This window comes from Notolabrus celidotus, chromosome 10, assembly GCF_009762535.1.
Source record: "Notolabrus celidotus isolate fNotCel1 chromosome 10, fNotCel1.pri, whole genome shotgun sequence".
Classification (NCBI taxonomy): Eukaryota; Metazoa; Chordata; class Actinopteri; order Labriformes; family Labridae; genus Notolabrus; species Notolabrus celidotus.
In genome coordinates, this window is record NC_048281.1 from 37,094,911 (window position 1) to 37,114,199 (window position 19,289).

At 48.3% G+C, this 19,289-nt stretch overlaps 1 protein-coding gene across 1 annotated transcript in view; it reads left to right on the forward strand.

Annotated features, from left to right (window-relative positions):
* Nucleotides 1-13,608, forward strand: part of LOC117820360 (contactin-associated protein-like 5) — a 39,693-nt gene extending 26,085 nt beyond the window's left edge. The window contains exons 10-13 of the mRNA XM_034694092.1: nt 621-708; nt 806-1,006; nt 4,752-4,826; nt 10,304-13,608. Coding sequence (XP_034549983.1) covers nt 621-708; nt 806-1,006; nt 4,752-4,826; nt 10,304-10,503 — 564 coding nt within the window. The 3' untranslated portion in view covers nt 10,504-13,608. The remainder of the gene's footprint in view (nt 1-620; nt 709-805; nt 1,007-4,751; nt 4,827-10,303) is intronic.
* The last annotated feature ends 5,681 nt before the right edge of the window (nt 13,609-19,289 follow it).

Below are 19,289 nucleotides of genomic sequence, written 5' to 3' on the forward strand. Positions count from 1 at the left end.
GAATCCTCCACATTCATCCACACAGAGAGTTTAGAGTCTGTTATTCACCCTCTCATGAATCCTCTACATTCATCCACACAGAGAGTCTAAAGTCTGTTCTTCACCCTCTCATGAATCCTCCACATTCATCCACACAGAGAGTTTAGAGTCTGTTCCTCACCCTCTCATGAATCCTCCACATTCATCCTCACAGAGAGTCTAAAGTCTGTTCCTCACCCTCTCATGAATCCTCCACATTCATCCACACAGAGAGTTTAGAGTCTGTTCCTCACCCTCTCATGAATCCTCCACATTCATCCACACAGAGAGTCTAAAGTCTGTTCCTCACCCTCTCATGAATCCTGCATTTTCAAACAGCTCAGAGTGTCATCAGAAACCAGCAGCAGCGTTTTATTGCAGATCATCAAGTTAAGTGATGCAACTGAGTCAGCGTGGTGGAGCGGGAGCGAAAGGTCGAAACCACTTCAAAGCGGACTGTGGGCGGATATGGTTTTGTGTGAAGCTGCAGAGAACACATCGCTGGATCCATAATGTATTGAAATGTGCTGCTGCTGCCGGTGTTAGCCCGGTTTAGATTTCTTGTAATTGGCTTGTTATTTGATTTCTCTCCACTCAACCAGATCGACCAGGACATCCACACAAAGTACACACTGTCATCCGATGCAGAGCTGATCCTAATCAGATCCCTGACCTTGGGCAAAGTCACCAGTAAGTCCTCCCTCGTGCTCGGGAAGCTGCTCTGATAGAAACACGTCACCTCCTCATATGTGTGTGTTCTTTGTTCTCTACCGTCTTCTCTCTGCAGGAGGAGAGAGCTTCAGCGATGAGGTGATGAGAGCAGCGTCCAAAGGGTTCGTGGGCTGCCTCTCCTCGGTCCAGTTCAACCACGTGGCGCCGCTGAAGGCAGCGCTGACCAACAGAGGAAGTTCACTGGTCACCATCAGAGGTCCTTTAGTCCAATCCAACTGTGGAGCTCTGGCAGAGTCCACCTCACACACACTGCAAGGTAAACAGCTGATTCACTCACACACACACTGCAAGGTAAACAGCTGATTCACTCTCACACACACACTGCAAGGTAAACAGCTGATTCACTCACACACACACTGCAATGTAAACAGCTGATTCACTCACACACACACTGCAAGGTAAACAGCTGATTCACTCACACACACACTGCAAGGTAAACAGCTGATTCACTCACACACACACTGCAAGGTAAACAGCTGATTCACTCACACACACACACTGCAAGGTAAACAGCTGATTCACTCACACACACACACACTGCAATGTGAACAGCTGATTCACTCACACACACACACACTGCAATGTAAACAGCTGATTCACTCTCACACACACACACACTGCAATGTAAACAGCTGATTCACTCACACACACACACACTGCAATGTAAACAGCTGATTCACTCACTCACACACACACACACTGCAATGTAAACAGCTGATTCACTCACTCACTCACACACACACTGCAATGTAAACAGCTGATTCACTCACACACACACACACACTGCAAGGTAAACAGCTGATTCACTCACACACACACACTGCAAGGTAAACAGCTGATTCACTCACACACACACTGCAAGGTAAACAGCTGATTCACTCACACACACACACTGCAAGGTAAACAGCTGATTCACTCACACACACACTGCAAGGTAAACAGCTGATTCACTCTCTCACACACACTGCAAGGTAAACAGCTGATTCACTCACACACACACTGATCCAGTAACCTCTGCTCGGCTGAGAAGCTCACAGGACAAGGACATGGTCTGATGATCAGAGATGGACGAGGACACGAGTCTGAGGATCAGAGATGGACAAGGACATGGTCTGATGATCAGAGATGGACGAGGACACGAGTCTGAGGATCAGAGATGGACAAGGACATGGTCTGATGATCAGAGATGGACGAGGACACGAGTCTGAGGATCAGAGAGGGACGAGGACACGAGTCTGAGGATCAGAGATGGACGAGGACACGAGTCTGAGGATCAGAGATGGACAAGACATGGTCTGATGATCAGAGATGGACGAGGACACGAGTCTGAGGATCAGAGAGGGACGAGGACACGAGTCTGAGGATCAGAGATGGACGAGGACACGAGTCTGATGATCAGAGATGGACGAGGACACGGTCTGAGGATCAGAGATGGACGACGACGCGAGTCTGAGGATCAGAGAGGGACGAGGACACGGTCTGAGGATCAGAGATGGACGACGACGCGAGTCTGAGGATCAGAGAGGGACGAGGACACGAGTCTGAGGATCAGAGAGGGACGAGGACACGAGTCTGAGGATCAGAGAGGGACGAGGACACGAGTCTGAGGATCAGAGGTGGACGAGGACACGGTCTGATGATCAGAGATGGACGAGGACACGAGTCTGAGGATCAGAAATGGACGAGGACACGAGTCTGAGGATCAGAGATGGACGAGGACACAAGTCTGAGGATCAGAGATGGACGAGGACACGAGTCTGATGATCAGAGATGGACGAGGACACGAGTCTGATGATCAGAGATGGACGAGGACACAAGTCTGAGGATCAGAGATGGACGAGGACACGAGTCTGATGATCAGAGAGGGACGAGGACACGAGTCTGATGATCAGAGATGGACGAGGACACGAGTCTGATGATCAGAGATGGACGAGGACACAAGTCTGAGGATCAGAGAGGGACGAGGACACGAGTCTGAGGATCAGAGATGGACGAGGACACGAGTCTGATGATCAGAGAGGGACGAGGACACGAGTCTGAGGATCAGAGATGGACGAGGACACAAGTCTGAGGATCAGAGAGGGACGAGGACACGAGTCTGATGATCAGAGATGGACGAGGACACGAGTCTGAGGATCAGAGAAGGATACTTATTCATGGGGGACGAGGATCTCTGGATCGGTCCTCTTAGACATGAAGATTAACTTCTCCTCTCTGTCCATTTAAACGTCTCTTCACTGACAGAGACACGTTTATATCTGAAGACGTCAGCAGGGCCTGATCGATGGAGGCCGTTCCTACGATTCACAGACATCACAGGGACAGAATGAAAGACAGTCAGAGGAGGAGACGGCTCGAATCATGTTCCTTCATGTGTCTGTCCCTCTCTGTCCTCTCTGTCTCCTGAGGACGGCTGCTCTCTAAGTCCAGCTCATGATTATTATTCATGGAGGACTCAGAACATGCAGGTTTATAAATATCTAAGTGACCTCTGACCTCTCTGCGTGTCCCTGTCTGTATGAGGGATCAGCTCAGAGCAGACCGGTCGCTGTAATTGGCTCTCTGATAGACCGTCTCTGTTCCTCAGACTGACTTGTTACCGCTGACGTGTGAGTTTAGCTCCTGACAGTCTGTCTGCAGCAGAGACACGCCAGCTGTGCTTCAGTCGCCTGACGGTCTCAACAGATGCGTTCACATTTCAGCAGCTGTCTACAGAAACCTCAGAGTGAGACGCAGACGAGTCCTCAGGCTCAGGATGAGTCTATGAACGGACGCACGACAACCAAGAACACAGATACAGACTGAGCCGTAAACAAGACCGACTCACTGCAGGGACCGGCTCACTGCAGGGACAGACTCACTGCAGGGACCGGCTCATAGCAGGGACAGGCTCACTGCAGGGACAGACTCACTGCAGGGACCGGCTCAGAGCAGGGACAGGCTCACTGCAGGGACAGACTCACTGCAGGGACCGGCTCAGAGCAGGGACCGGCTCACTGCAGGGACAGACTCACTGCAGGGACAGACTCACTGCAGGGACCGGCTCACTGCAGGGACAGACTCACTGCAGGGACAGACTCACTGCAGGGACAGACTCACTGCAGGGACAGACTCACTGCAGGGACAGACTCACTGCAGGGACCGGCTCAGAGCAGGGACCGGCTCACTGCAGGGACACACTCAATGCAGGGACAGACTCACTGCAGGGACAGACTCACTACAGGGACAGACTCACTGCAGGGACAGACTCACTGCAGGGACAGACTCACTGCAGGGACAGACTCACTACAGGGACAGACTCACTGCAGGGACAGACTCACTGCAGGGACAGACTCACTACAGGGACCGACTCACTGCAGGGACAGACTCACTGCAGGGACCGGCTCAGAGCAGGGACAGACTCACTGCAGGGACAGACTCACTGCAGGGACAGACTCACTGCAGGGACAGACTCACTGCAGGGACCGGTTCAGAAGGTGGTGTTCAGCAATGTGCAGTTTCTGTGCAGATGTGCACCTCTTTGATTATCACCTAAGGCTAATGTGAGTGAAGCTAAGCTAACCTCCCTCTGCTCTAATGAAATGGTCTCTGTGTGTCGGCGGCTCATGAAGACAGCAGCTGTTTGCCTCGGGGTTCATTTACTGTCGCTCTTTATCCACTCTGACACTCTGACACGAGGTCAAACGAGTCAACACGCATCAGATAACACCTCTTCATTACCTCTTCATCACCTCGTCCTCCTCCTCCTCCTCGTCCTGACCACGGTTTGACTCCGCTCGCCGTCAGAATAACACAGAGACGAGATGGAGACGATGTCACTGACATTTAAAAGTCATTCCACTAACAGCAGAGATTCATGGAGGAGAGGAAACTAAACTTCTTATTACTCTGAGGAGGTGAAGAGTGTTATTCAGCAGCTTCACATGAACAAGCAGAGGTCACACACACACACACACACACACACACACACACTCATTAATAAATCTGTCCCTGCTCCTCAGATCAAACTGCAACCGCCAACAAAGAGAAGGAGCAGCACAGCAGCGGCAGCCAGAAGGACTTGGCTGTAATAGCAGGTTAGTGTGTGTGTGTGTGTGTGTGTGTGTGTGTGTGTGTGTGTGTGTGTGTGTGTGTGTGTGTGTGTGTGTGTGTGTGTGTGTGTGTGTGTGTGTGTGTGTGTCTCCTTTCATTGAAAATGAGTCCCTGCTGTTTGTTATTTGTCTCTGTGTTTGGCTCCGCAGTAACTCTTTGGTTCTGGTCTCCTGATAACTCCTTTTCATTAACCGCCTTCACACGCGCGTTGTTGTTGTTGTTGTTGTTGTTGTTGTTGTTGTTGTTGTTGTTGTTGTTGTTGTTGTTGTTGTTGTTGTTGTTGTTGTTGTTGTTGTTGTTTTGTTGTTGATGATGATGATGATGATGATGATGATGATGATGATGATGATGATGATGATGATGATGATGATGTCGTTAAAGGATGGTTGAGTGTTTCTTTTACTCTCTTTATTTGTGTTTTGATGAAAAGCCCCGAGCCGTCCTGCAGGATGAGATAAGAAAGATAAAACTAGGTTTAAAGATATCTTTGACATTTTGATGGAGACTCAGATTTACAGGATGTGAGTGTGTGTGGGAAATAAAGACCAACCACAAGACTCTCGTGGAGATACTGACAGCCTGAATTAAAGTTTATGAATCACCTTAATGTCGTCTTCTGAAAGACAGGGTCTTATAATAATATCAATAATAATAATAATAGCTAAGCTAAGCTAAACTAAGATTAGCCTAGTTTAAGATCAGACTCAGATTAAAGCTGGTTTCCTCTTGGATCCTCAGTTATCTTGAGAGCTGATGATTTCAGGTAAGAACAGGTGAGAGAGTGAAAGGATCTTCATGAGACGTTTAATTTGAAGGAGTCTGAGACAAGAGGGAGATTATCCTTCAGAGTGTAAATCAGGACGTTTGAGGAAACGGTCAGATTTCATTCTGCTGTTAAACTGAGCTCAGATTTATCTTTGGAGGAGCAGAAGGAGGCACAGAGAGGAGATTAGATTTCAAATGTTCCTCTCCTCTGGGAAGATTTAACCCAGGAGCCCGACTCAAAGCAGGCAGGCGCAAATAAAAGTTCACATTTATTGAAACCAGGTCCGAGGCAAAGGTCAGAACCGAGCCGCAGATAAAACAGGAGAGCTCGTCTGAAGAAGGGATGGACGGGGAAAGATCAATCTGTAGGTCAGACGGGCAGAATGAGGCTGCAGACCACACACCAGAGATAGGGCAAATGTAAATGAGACAATCTGAGGGGAGAGGGAGACAGCGTGCTCGCTGCCAGGCTGATGGGGGACGGGGAACAGGTGGGAGCGTCAGGTGATGGTGATGACAGCAGAGGGGTTACTGCAGAGCAGGAGGAAGAGCATCTGAAACGACAGGGGAGTTCGTATGCAGCAGGAAAAGCAGAGCAGACATCCGACTGAATACTAAACGCCGGCTGGAGCGCTGACATAAAGACTGCAGACGGGGGAAACAGCCAGCCTGCCAAAACCTGCCTCCCAGCTCCTCTGAAGCTCGCTAATTAACACGTTCACTCCAGTTTGTTTCATTACTAAAGCAGGAGTGTGAAAACAACCATTTCATCCAGACGCTGCCCGCAGAGCTCCAGGAGGCGGGGTCGACCACGTTCATTACCATGAAAACAGCAGAGTGAGATTAATCCTCTAATCCCTCGCTCCACAAATAAAGGAGATCAGCACGATTCCAAAAATGTCAAGCAATCTTTTAAAACATCCAGGATTACAGGAAAACTTAAAGAGCTGCCTTATCTCTGGACCGGTCTGACCCAGCAGGGCCAGACTTATCTCTGGACTAGTCTGACCCAGCAGGGCCAGACTTATCTCTGGACCGGTCTGACCCAGCAGGGCCGGACTTATCTCTGGACCGGTCTGACCCAGCAGGGCCGGACTTATCTCTGGACCGGTCTGACCCAGCAGAGCCAGACTCATCTCTGGACCGGTCTGACCCAGCAGGGCCAGACTTATCTCTGGACCGGTCTGACCCAGCAGGGCCGGACTCATCTCTGGACCGGTCTGACCCAGCAGGGCCGGACTCATCTGTGGACCGGTCTGGTTGGGTCTAAAGGGTTGAGTCCAGCTCTGCAGCAGGACAGCAGGGACAGAGACCTGAGATCTTGAGCCCAGCTCTGCAGCAGGACAGCGGGGGTAGAGACCTGAGATCTTGAGCCCAGCTCTGCAGCAGGACAGCGGGGGTAGAGACCTGAGATCTTGAGTCCAGCTCTGCAGCAGGACAGCAGGGGTAGAGACCTGAGATCTTGAGCCCAGCTCTGCAGCAGGACAGCGGGGACAGAGACCTGAGATCTTGAGCCCAGCTCTGCAGCAGGACAGTGGGGACAGAGACCTGAGATCTTGAGTCCAGCTCTGCAGCAGGACAGCAGGGGTAGAGACCTGAGATCTTGAGCCCAGCTCTGCAGCAGGACAGCAGGGGTAGAGACCTGAGATCTTGAGCCCAGCTCTGCAGCAGGACAGCAGGGGTAGAAACCTGAGATCTTGAGCCCAGCTCTGCAGTAGGACAGCAGGGGTAGAGACCTGAGATCTTGAGTCCAGCTCTGCAGCAGGACAGCAGGGGTAGAGACCTGAGATCTTGAGCCCAGCTCTGCAGCAGGACAGCAGGGACAGAGACCTGAGATCTTGAGCCCTGCTCTGCAGCAGGACAGCAGGGGTAGAGACCTGAGATCTTGAGCCCAGCTCTGCAGCAGGACAGCGGGGACAGAGAGCTGAGATCTTGAGCCCAGCTCTGCAGCAGGACAGCAGGGACAGAGAGCTGAGATCTTGAGCCCAGCTCTGCAGCAGGACAGCGGGGACAGAGAGCTGAGATCTTGAGCCCAGCTCTGCAGCAGGACAGCAGGGGTAGAGACCTGAGATCATGAGCCCAGCTCTGCAGCAGGACAGCAGGGGTAGAGACCTGAGATCTTGAGCCCAGCTCTGCAGCAGGACAGCAGGGGTAGAGACCTGAGATCTTGAGCCCAGCTCTGCAGCAGGACAGCGGGGACAGAGACCTGAGATCTTGAGCCCAGCTCTGCAGCAGGACAGCGGGGACAGAGAGCTGAGATCTTGAGCCCAGCTCTGCAGCAGGACAGCGGGGACAGAGAGCTGAGATCTTGAGCCCAGCTCTGCAGCAGGACAGCAGGAACAGAGAGCTGAGATCTTGCAGCTTCAACAGAGCACTAAATTGAAAGCAGACGTTTGTCAGAGTGATTTTTGGAGAGACGCATGTTGAAGTGTGAAATCTGAGCAGCTCCAGTTTTCTGCATGAAGCAGCTCGCAGGTGTCGCTCCGTTTACAGATTAAATCATCCCTCCATGAACTCTCAGAGTACAGACGTGTAGGATCTTCATCTTAGAACGCAGACTCTGCCTCCTCCTCCTCTGTGAGCTGTGATTCCATCTGTATCAGAAACTTATCATTATTAAGATGAGTGAGGCTCTGATGGCTGCTGTTTGAAACACAAATAAAGAGTTTTGATTCTTCCACAGCAGGAAGAGTCTGTGATAATAAAGTCATGAGAGGGGATTAGCTTCATAATCTGAGGAAATGAGCAAGATTACAAAATGTGTCAAACAATATCTCCAGAGGATTAGACGGAGGACTTCTTTATTAAACACAGAAACATTTTGAATTCAAAATGATTCTTCTGTTTCTCTGAATGAAGGAGAGAATGATCTGAAATATGAAATTCAAATCAGTTAGTCTGATTTAAGGAGACGCAGCGCCGCAGGTACAGACTTTAATTGAAGCTTCCTCGTGTTTCTGAATAAAAAGATCTCTTGATCCAGAATCTGAGGACTCGTTTGGTTCTCTAAAGTTAATGCAGAACCCTCTCTCACATGAAACTGGTTTTTATCTGGACCTCTCCAAACAGGATCCAGAGTCAGACCGGAGCCACAGTCAGAGACTCACCGTGTGTTCGTCCATCATGTTTACATCCTGCAGCTCTGTCAGGAAGCTGTCCGCTCTGGGGTTAGAGGAAATGCTCATGTTGAATATTCTTATTTTAAGTTGAAGGAGCCGATCGTCTGAAGACATTTGCATTCTGAAAATCTGCCTTCAGTAAACCTGCTCCGGTTCAAACATGCAGACTGTGAGGATGTTAGTGAGACTGTCTGAGTGATGGTCCTCTGTTTTAACACCTTACAGAGCTGGAGCAACCTTTTATTCATTCTCAGCGCTTTGACATACTTTATTATTATTTTATTTTATTTCATTTCATTTCATTTCATTTCATTTCATTTCATTTCATTTCATTTCATTTCATGTCATGTCATGTCATGTCATGTCATGTCATGTCATGTCATGTCATTTCATTTCATTTCATTTTATTTTATTTCATTTCATGTCATTTTATATTTCATTCCTTCTGTAATGTTTTGACTTTCTAACATCCTGTGTATAAGAGCTCTGTAATGACTGAATTTCCCTCCCCGGGATAAATGAAGTATTTCTGATTAACTCTTAAGAAGTCAAAGAATAATCAGATCTGAGACCAGGTTTCAGGATCATGGACCGGATGAAGGACTCCTGATTTTATTTAAAGGACCTTTTATTAAAGAAACCAGAGTTTATCTGATAAATCCTGAGGATTCAATCCAGTTCATCGTTTAATCATCGGACTCTGTGAAGAGATATTTTTATAATCTGTAATTTATTAAACTGTCATTAAACAGGAAGTCCCCTCAGATTACACTTCCTTTATTTTAAGACGACCCGGCAGGGATCGGAAAATAACAAAAGGACTTAATGTTTATACAAGCGTGTGTGTGTGTGTGTGTGTGTGTGTGTGTGTGTGTGTGTGTGTGTGTGTGTGTGTGTGTGTGTGTGTGTGTGTGTGTGTGTGTGTGTAATAATGTATTATGGGATGTAAATGTGAAGTCATAAATAAACGTTGTGTGCGTCGTGTTTGTGATGATGAGTCAGAAAGATGCAGACTCACTAACTGTGATGATGTCATATTTTCATCCTTTCTTTTTAGGGTTAATTATGAAAACATGAAGTCTGCAGTGAATCCATCACTCTGTGAAAGGATGATTTCATGATCTTTAGAAGCATCAAATATGTTCTGTGACAGTGTGACTTACATTATTATTAAATAACACATGACATGTTAGTTTGCAATAAATAAAATATTAATCATGCAAATAAAAATCACTGAGTCAGACTGCATCACATCAGAGGAAGTAAAGAGCAGTTTAGATTTACAGACATTAGTGCAGTCATGAGCTGAGCTCCTCACAGAGAGCTCGTTAACAGAGCTCGTTAACAGAGCTCGTTAACAGAGCTCCTCTCTGTGAGTAAACGCTGTGAGGCCTGAGCTCAGAGCTCAAATCTCAGAGCTGTGAGCTCAGAGCTCAAATCTCAGAGCTCTGAGATCTGAGATCTGAACCCGAGCCGAGCAGACGGTCTGTAAATGAGAGGTCAGCGTTTAGCAGCCTGATGTGGACCGCTCTCTCTCCCCTTCCTCTCTCTGACGCGTCTCCCTGCTGTGTTCTCAGGTGTGGTCACAGCGGTGGTCTTCATCGCCGTGTGTGCGCTGGCTGTGATAAGCCGCCTCCTCTACCAGCAGCGGCGGGCCCAGAGGAGCAGCAGCAGCAGCATCAAAGAGGAGAACAGACACACCGTGTACACGGACTACAGGACAGAGCTGCACCTCCACAACACAGTCAGGGACAACATGAAGGAGTACTACATCTGAGCGCCGCTCTCTGCGGACGCCACAGACTTACCTCTCTCTCTCATAAAGGACGACCCGGTGGACGAGCGGCTGCAGGATCTCTAACCACTAAAACACGTGTGTGTCCTGGACGTGTCTCAGGAACACTGACCTGCAGCTCGCCGTCCTCCTGCTGAAGCGAGGAGTCAGCTGTTGGTGTGTGTGGTGTTGGTGTCAGAATCAAGCTGCTGTGGTTTCTGTGGTTTCTAAAATGTGTACGCTGAGGAGGGACGCCGAGCCGCGGCGGACAGACGGACTCAACCCTCTCAGCTTGAAGACTTTTGGTTCGAACCCTCTGATGCTGAACTCTTCCACACTCGGTGGACTCTCTGCTAACTTGTACTCGCGGTCGGGGGATGTAGGCGGGGCCTGTAAGATACGCGCTGCTGCTGTCTTTGTTTTCAGTGGTGGTGAATGTTGTAGAAGAAGAAACGGGACATACTGCCTATACTGTACGAGTGCCTAATCTGCATACCACTTTTGATTTCAGCATCTTAGAACTTATTCATGTGGTCCGCATTAACATAGAGAGGAGCTTCATGTGTTTCTGTACTGTGAGTTTAGACCATGGACCACATCAGTAGGAGGTCCAGGAGAGACCGGGAGAGACCAGGACTCTGGTTCTGTTCACTCTTTAGCAGCATGGACGTTTCGACACAAAGATAAGATCTTCAGAGAGCCGACAGACTCCTGATAGTCAGTCGAATCGTTCTGTAAGAAGAAGTCTCACCTGATTGGTGTGCAGCAGCAGCTCGGGATGCAGCAGCCGGGCGTGCAGCAGCTGTGCGTGCAGCAGCCGTGCGTGCAGCAGCCGGGCGTGCAGCAGCCGGGCGTGCAGCAGCCGTGCGTGCAGCAGCCGGGCGTGCAGCAGCCCGGCGTGCAGCAGCTCGGCGTGCAGCCCCTCACACGTCCTGTCTGCTATGTCCGGTCTGAAATCACAGATTCATGTGAAACTTCTGTAATCTGTTGGTTTTCAGAGATCTCTGAGTCTGTTGTTTCAGAGGAGATCACTTCATGTTTGCTCTCTAAACGACGAACAGATCCGTCTCTTGGAGGTCGTGGTCTCTCGAGCTGCTGAGAAAGTTAGCGCAGAGATTCGACTGACAGACTGTGTCGGCTCGTCTTCAGAGGTCCTGATGTCTGATTTAGTTTCCCTGACGGATCATCGAATCCTTCACGTTTCATTTGGGTGAATATTTATCTGATGTCTCATGAATCATGAACACTTGGTCATCATTATAGAGAACTTGAATCCCTGATGCTAAATGTGTGTTGTGTTAAGAGAGCAGCAGTCATAGGAAACACAGGATGTTAGTGCTTTAAGATATAGACCAGACCGTCGTCCACGTAGAGACGGATACACAGGAGCGTGTCCGAGCTGCAGGAGTCTGAGCTGTAAGGCTCTGCAGACATTAAAGAGGATTTAGGTCTGATTTAATATCACACATTAAATAAGATATAAATAATGAACCCACGTTAAAACGGATGACTGAAGGGAATCAAAACTTCTGGAGGTTCAGAGGTCAGACCATCAGGCAGCAGGTTTCTCTGCAGACGCTAACCGAGTCACATGTGCAGACTTTATCAGAGCCACAGAGAGCTGAGGGGTTCAAAGAGTCTGTATCAGCTACAGACTGCAGGACTCTGGTCTCTGGTCTCTGGTCTCTGATCCCTGGTCTCTGGTCTCTGGTCTCTGGTCTCTGATCTCTGGTCTCTGGTCTCTGCTGGCTTCATGGTCAGGGGGAAGCGTTGGAGGCCGTCTTTATTTGCAGAGTAAGACGAAGGTGGCGAGGCGGAGACTCAAACACGGACCACAGAGGAGTTTATGTTCATGCCGTTACAGTCTGTATTATCTGGATTACAGGGAAACTTCCATCCATTATCTGAGCCGCTTTAAGGTCGCAGGGGGGAGGAGCCTATCCCGGCTGTCATTGAGCGGGAGCAGGGTAATCCCTGGACAGCAGCCAATCACAGGGCTCACAGGGACTCGAGCGGCTAACCTTTAATCAGAGACGTTTTCTAATCAGCTGACTGACGACGATCCTCAGAGAGACGCACACACCTGAAGACGTCTGAACACAGGTGACACACAGGAAGTGATGTCAGCGACATGAACCTCCATCAGGTGTCTTTACTTTAACTCATCAACCGTTAGCTTTAGCTGCTACGAGGCAGGTTAGCTGTCTGCGTCTAAAACGTCAGAGTCAGAGTCTGAGGTTAGACCTGTCTGTCCTCGCTGCTCCGTCATGAGCTAACGTGTTAGAAGAGCCGTGACACGCAGTCACACGCTGACACGCAGTCACACGCTGACACGCAGTCACACGCTGACACGCCATGACACGCCATAACACCCCGTGACACGCCATGACACGCCATAACACCCCGTGACACGCCATGACACGCCATAACACCCCGTGACACGCCATGACATGCCGTCACACGCCGTCACACGCCATGACATGCCATGACACGCCGTCACGCCGTGACACGCCATGACACGCCGTCACACGCAGCCACACGCCGTCACACGCAGCCACACGCCGCCACACGCCATGACACGCCGTAACACCCCGTGACACACCATGACATGCCATCACACGCTGTGACACGGCATGACACGCCGTGACACACCATGACACGCCGTCACACGCCATGACACGCCGTAACACCCCGTGACACACCATGACACGCCGTCACACGCCGTGACACGTCATGACACTCCGTCACACGCAGCCACACGCCGCCACACACCGTCCTCTCATCATAAATGTGTAAAAAAAAAAGGGATGCAAAGAAAGAGGAGACGACGGATGGATGGAGAGACGATCACCATCCTGGACTTCATGAGAGACTCTGGAGGGACTCTGCAGAGCGGCATGGTCAGAGGACGGGGTCTGGACCTGGACCTGGTCTGTGCATGTCTCTGTAATCTGAGTGTGAAGCCGTGATCTCCTCCATCAGAGCGTCCTGGGTCTAAAGGCTGATCTCATGTGGTTCCTCTTCTTCTTGATGATTTGTATAGCTGCAGTTTTATTAAGATTATTGTATAGATGTATAATTTAATAATAAAAGTCAATATATTGTTAACCGTGTGGCGTGCGGCGCTCTGACTCCAGCTCAGCGTGGATGTTTCAGCCTCATGTCAGCAGGTGGTCTCAGGTCAGACTGCGTGCTTGCTGGATCCGGATCCGGAGAGGAAGACCCGACCCTCCGAGGACGGAGCTCGCTCTCAGGTAAAATATGAACTGCTGTTGATTCCTCTCTGAAACATACGTCGCTGCTGAAAGAGTTATAAAGAGACGTTAAAGCAGCGACAGGAAGGTCTTTAAGAGGTTCAAATGTTGATGAATTCATCAAAGTGAAGATGAGACAGTGACAGGAAGTGAACCTGTAGAAGTCCCTCTAACCCTGACCCTGAAAGAAACTGATAACAGACTTTCTTTTACCTGAAGATACTTTGTTATCATCAAATATAAAAGTGTTAACGACATGATTAAATATGTTTGTTTTCTCAGTTTCACTTCTTATTGTTCTTCTTCTCTTCAGACGAGAAAAACAAGACGTGAAACTGAGAAAACACTAAAATGTGTTTCATCCTGTCCTTTAGGGCTTCTCTGTGTGTGTGTGTGTGTGTGTGTGTGTGTGTGTGTGTGTGTGTGTGTGTGTGTGTGTGTGTGTGTGTGTGTTTGTGTTTGTATGTGTGTGTGTGTGTGTGTGAGTGAGCTCTTTGAACTTGGAGCTGACGGGCAGGTCTGCGTAGAGCTGCAGGCAGTGTGTGAGGAGAGTCCGTTCTGCAGGATCAGGACTCAGTAGATCTCAGGGCTGAAATAATAAATTATTCTATTGATAGAAATCATTCATGGAGATTCACCTTGAGATGAAGGCGTTATTATTGGGCCGCTGGTGGCCTTGCGGTCTAAGCGCCCCACATACAGAGGCTACGGTCTTCATTGCAGGGGTCGCCGGTTTGAGCGAAGCTGAATAGTTTAAAAGTTGAACGGTGAAAATCGGACAAAATTTGAAGGCTGTGAAAGCGGTCACGGAAGTGAAATAATAATAAGTTTAAAGTAGAAGAACAATATGTTGAAATGCTCTCAGCATTTCAACATAATAATAAAGACAGTAAAGGGAGACAGACTTAGAGCAGAGGTTTTAAAGTTCTTTGTTTGTGAGTTTCAGAGATTACTGAGAGTCAGGATGTCTTCAGCTTCAGATCAATAATCCGATCAGCTGATTACAACGACGACACGGAGGATTCAGTCTGTGTATGTGGGACCCTTTCATCTATCAGAGAGCACGACATGTTAAATATTAATGTTAAATATAACAGGAGGAGAGGTCAGGTCTGAACGTCTGAGACTTCAGTTTCTGCTCAGATACGATGAAGACGTGGAAACATGGAGTCAGATCTTTGTCTCATGGTTTGATGAAATGTTTGTTTTAAAGGTTAAAGAAGAACAGAATCATTACTGAGATCAGGTTTCTATCATTTACAGTGGTTGAGAGGTCTGCAGACAGCTGGAGCTGAATCAGATCCAACATGATGAAAGTCAGCCGTCAGAAGAGTTCTGGTTAACCCTCATACAGGACCTCCATCTCTTCCTAAACGCAGTCTGTTGTTGTTGTTGTTGTTGTTGTTGTTGTTGTTGTTGTTGTTGTTGTTGTGTATGTGGATGCTCTGCAGCAGAGGTCCTTGTCCTCCAGCCTCAGTCCTCCATGATCACATTAGAGTCACAGTCAGTTATTAAGAACATGCCCTCTGAGTTTCCACCAGAGACCCACAGTAATGTAAATGTTGTTCAGAGCGTCTGAAGGAAACATCTGTTGACACACGCTGCAGCGTCTGCTAACAGGAGGTGTCAGCAGCGTGGACTACAGAGCACGTTAAAGCCTCCGACAGTCTGAAGCAGAGTTTATGTAAATACGTTTATTTTGTTGTGCTTATCTGTTCAGAAGTGCCGCTGCAGAGATTTTCAAAGGGACTGTTTAGTATGTGGTGTTCAGAGGATCTGCTTCTCATGACGCTCACGTCCTCTGACTGCCAGCGCTGCGTGCACAAACTACAGCAAATAAACTGTCACACTCTCTTTCTCTTTCTCCCTGCTCTCTTTTCAGGCTGACCTACTTCCCCCTCCAGTTTGGAGCAGGTCCAGTTTCTGCTCAGTTATCCTGGGTGCTCTTAAACCTGGTCAGAGCTCAGTTATCCTGGGTGCTCTTAAACCTGGTCAGAGCTCAGTTATCCTGGGTGCTCTTAAACCTGGTCAGAGCTCAGTTATCCTGGGTGCTCTTAAACCTGGTCAGAGCTCAGGTATCCTGGGTGCTCTTAAACCTGGTCAGAGCTCAGGTATCCTGGGTGCTCTTAAACCTGGTCAGAGCTCAGTTATCCTGGGTGCTCTTAAACCTGGTCAGAGCTCAGTTATCCTGGGTGCTCTTAAACCTGATCAGAGCTCAGTTATCCTGGGTGCTCTTAAACCTGGTCAGAGCTCAGGTATCCTGGGTGCTCTTAAACCTGGTCAGAGCTCAGGTATCCTGGGTGCTCTTAAACCTGGTCAGAACTCAGGTATCCTGGGTGCTCTTAAACCTGGTCAGAGCTCAGGTATCCTGGGTGCTCTTAAACCTGGTCAGAGCTCAGGTATCCTGGGTGCTCTTAAACCTGGTCAGAACTCAGGTATCCTGGGTGCTCTTAAACCTGGTCAGAGCTCAGTTATCCTGGGTGCTCTTAAACCTGGTCAGAGCTCAGGTATCCTGGGTGCTCTTAAACCTGGTCAGAACTCAGGTATCCTGGGTGCTCTTAAACCTGGTCAGAGCTCAGGTATCCTGGGTGCTCTTAAACCTGGTCAGAGCTCAGGTATCCTGGGTGCTCTTAAACCTGGTCAGAGCTCAGTTATCCTGGGTGCTCTTAAACCTGGTCAGAGCTCAGTTATCCTGGGTGCTCTTAAACCTGGTCAGAGCTCAGGTATCCTGGGTGCTCTTAAACCTGGTCAGAGCTCAGTTATCCTGGGTGCTCTTAAACCTGGTCAGAGCTCAGGTATCCTGGGTGCTCTTAAACCTGGTCAGAGCTCAGGTATCCTGGGTGCTCTTAAACCTGGTCAGAGCTGCGTCTCACAGCAGTCCTGCTCTGAGTTCATCACTTTGAGTTAAAGATGTTAATGATCTGTGTTTCTACTTCCCTCAGTGTTCTCCTCACATGAAGCAGTCTATATATTTATTCAGTCTATGTAATCAGGTATGTTCAGGTTTGTATTTTTAGTGGACCTCCAGGTGGACCTCCAGGCGGACCCCCAGGTGGACCTCCAGGTGGACCTCCTGGTGGGCCTCCTGGTGGGCCTCCTGGTGGACCTCCTGGTGGACCTCTAGGTGGACCTCCAGGTGGACCTCCAGGTGGAAGTCCTGGTTGACCTCCTGGTTGACCTCCTGCTGGACCTCCAGGTGGACCTTCTGGTGGACCTCCTGGTTGACCTCCTGCTGGACCTCCAGGTGGACCTTCTGGTGGACCTCCTGGTTGACCTCCTGCTGGACCTCCAGGTGGACCTTCTGGTGGACCTCCTGGTTGACCTCCTGCTGGACCTCCAGGTGGACCTCCTGGTTGACCTCCTGGTTGACCTCCTGCTGGACCTCCAGGTGGACCTTCTGGTGGACCTCCAGGTGGACCTCCAGGTGGACCTCCTGGTGGACCTCCAGGTGGACCTCCTGGTCTGTGTGTCGTTGAAGCTCAGGCTGTTTCAGATTCTGCTGCTGTTTAATATTTAATACAGTTTTTACAGTAATTCTATCAAATAACTCTCTTTAATTATTTACAGAAACAAGTACACATGTTATAAAGATGTTATAAAGTAAAGGTGTTATAAGATGTTATAAAGTAAAGGTGTTATAAAGTAAAGTTGTTATAAAGATGTTATAAAGTAAAGGTGTTATAAAGATGTTATAAAGTAAAGGTGTTATAAAGATGTTATAAAGTAAAGGTGTTATAAAGATTTTATAAAGTAAAGGTGTTATAAAGATGTTATAAAGTAAAGGTGTTATAAAGTAAAGTTGTTATAAAGATGTTATAAAGGAAAGTTGTTATAAAGATGTTATAAAGTAAAGGTGTTATAAAGATGTTATAAAGTAAAGGTGTTATAAAGATGTTATAAAGTAAAGGTGTTATAAAGATTTTATAAAGTAAAGGTGTTATAAAGATGTTATAAAGTAAAGATGTTATAAAGTAAAGTTGTTATAAAGATGTTATAAAGTAAAGTTGTTATAAGATGTTATAAAGTAAAGGTGTTATAAAGATGTTATAAAGTAAAGTTGTTATAAAGATGTTATAAAGTAAAGGTGTTATAAAGATGTTATAAAGTAAAGGTGTTATAAAGATGTTATAAAGTAAAGGTGTTATAAAGTGAAGAACAGCGTCGTCTGTGTAGAGATGAATCGCCATGGTGACGCTGAGTGTTTCCAGTGTTTCTCCTCGCCTTCGTTCTGACGAGCTGCAGGTCGGCGCTCTGATAACGAGCCGCTGCGTGGAGGCGTCAGAAGTTTGATCTCACCTCCTGCTGCTCAACACAAGTGTTGATGGGCTGAGTTCACTTCTGTCAGGTTACTGCATCTGCTGTCTTTAAGAGGGTACTGCTCACCATGGCAACAGAGACGGAGAGAGAGGGAGAGAGAGAGAGAGAGAGAGAGAGAGAGAGAGAGGGAGAGAGACAGAGAGAGAGAGAGACACAAAGAGAGAGAGAGAGAGACAGACAGAGAGAGAGAGAGACACAAAGAGAGAGAGAGAGACACAGAGAGAGAGAGAGACACAAAGAGAGAGAGAGAGAGAGAGAGAGAGAGAGAGAGAGAGAGAGAGAGAGAGTCCAGCAGTGCTTGGAGGTAAAGTGCAGCGTCCTGATTAAACAGTCAAATGTTGTTAAACTGGTTCATGTGTTTTTATCTTCCCTCCTCTCGACCTCCATAACGTTTCATCATGTAGTGGATTAAATACACTCACACCGTGTCTCCACAGGATCAGGCTGTTTCTGTATGTTGACTTAATGAGAGGTGAAACAACGTTGAGCCTCTTCTGTCTGTTTGTTTGTCTGTTTGTTTGTCTGTTTGTTTGTCTGTTTGTTTGTTTGTTTGTCTGTTTGTTTGTCTGTTTGTTTGTCTGTTTGTTTGTCTGTTTGTTTGTTTGTCTGTTTGTGACGTGCAGACTCTGTGTTGATGTCTCAGAGACAGAAGTAACCAGGATTAAAGAGAGAAGCTGCAGACGAGGTAATAAACAAACATCAGCATGTTATGGTCTGATGCTGGAGCCAGATGTGTTCAGAGATGGACTGATGAGAACCAGGAAATGAGATGCTAATGGAGATGCTAATTGAGATGCTAATGGAGATGCTGATTCATCCAGTGAGAAGCAGACATAAGCAGAAATGCAGAGCTGAGTCTGAGCTTCCACACGATGCTGGAGAGAGAGACGATTAGTCTGCTGTGGTAACACGGCGCTCTGTGAACACATTTCACAACAACACAGCTTCACAGGGCCGCGGTCACCTTTCAGAGCTTCAGGTGGGCCTGCAGTGACTCAGCGCTTTCAGAGCTTCAGGTGAACATGCAGTGATCAGCGCTTTCAGAGCTTCAGGTGAGCCTGCAGTGACTCAGCGCTTTCAGAGCTTCAGGTGAGCCTGCAGTGACTCAGCGCTTTCAGAGCTTCAGGTGAGCCTGCAGTGACTCAGCGCTTTCAGAGCTTCAGGTGAGCCTGCAGTGACTCAGCGCTTTCAGAGCTTCAGGTGAGCCTGCAGTGACTC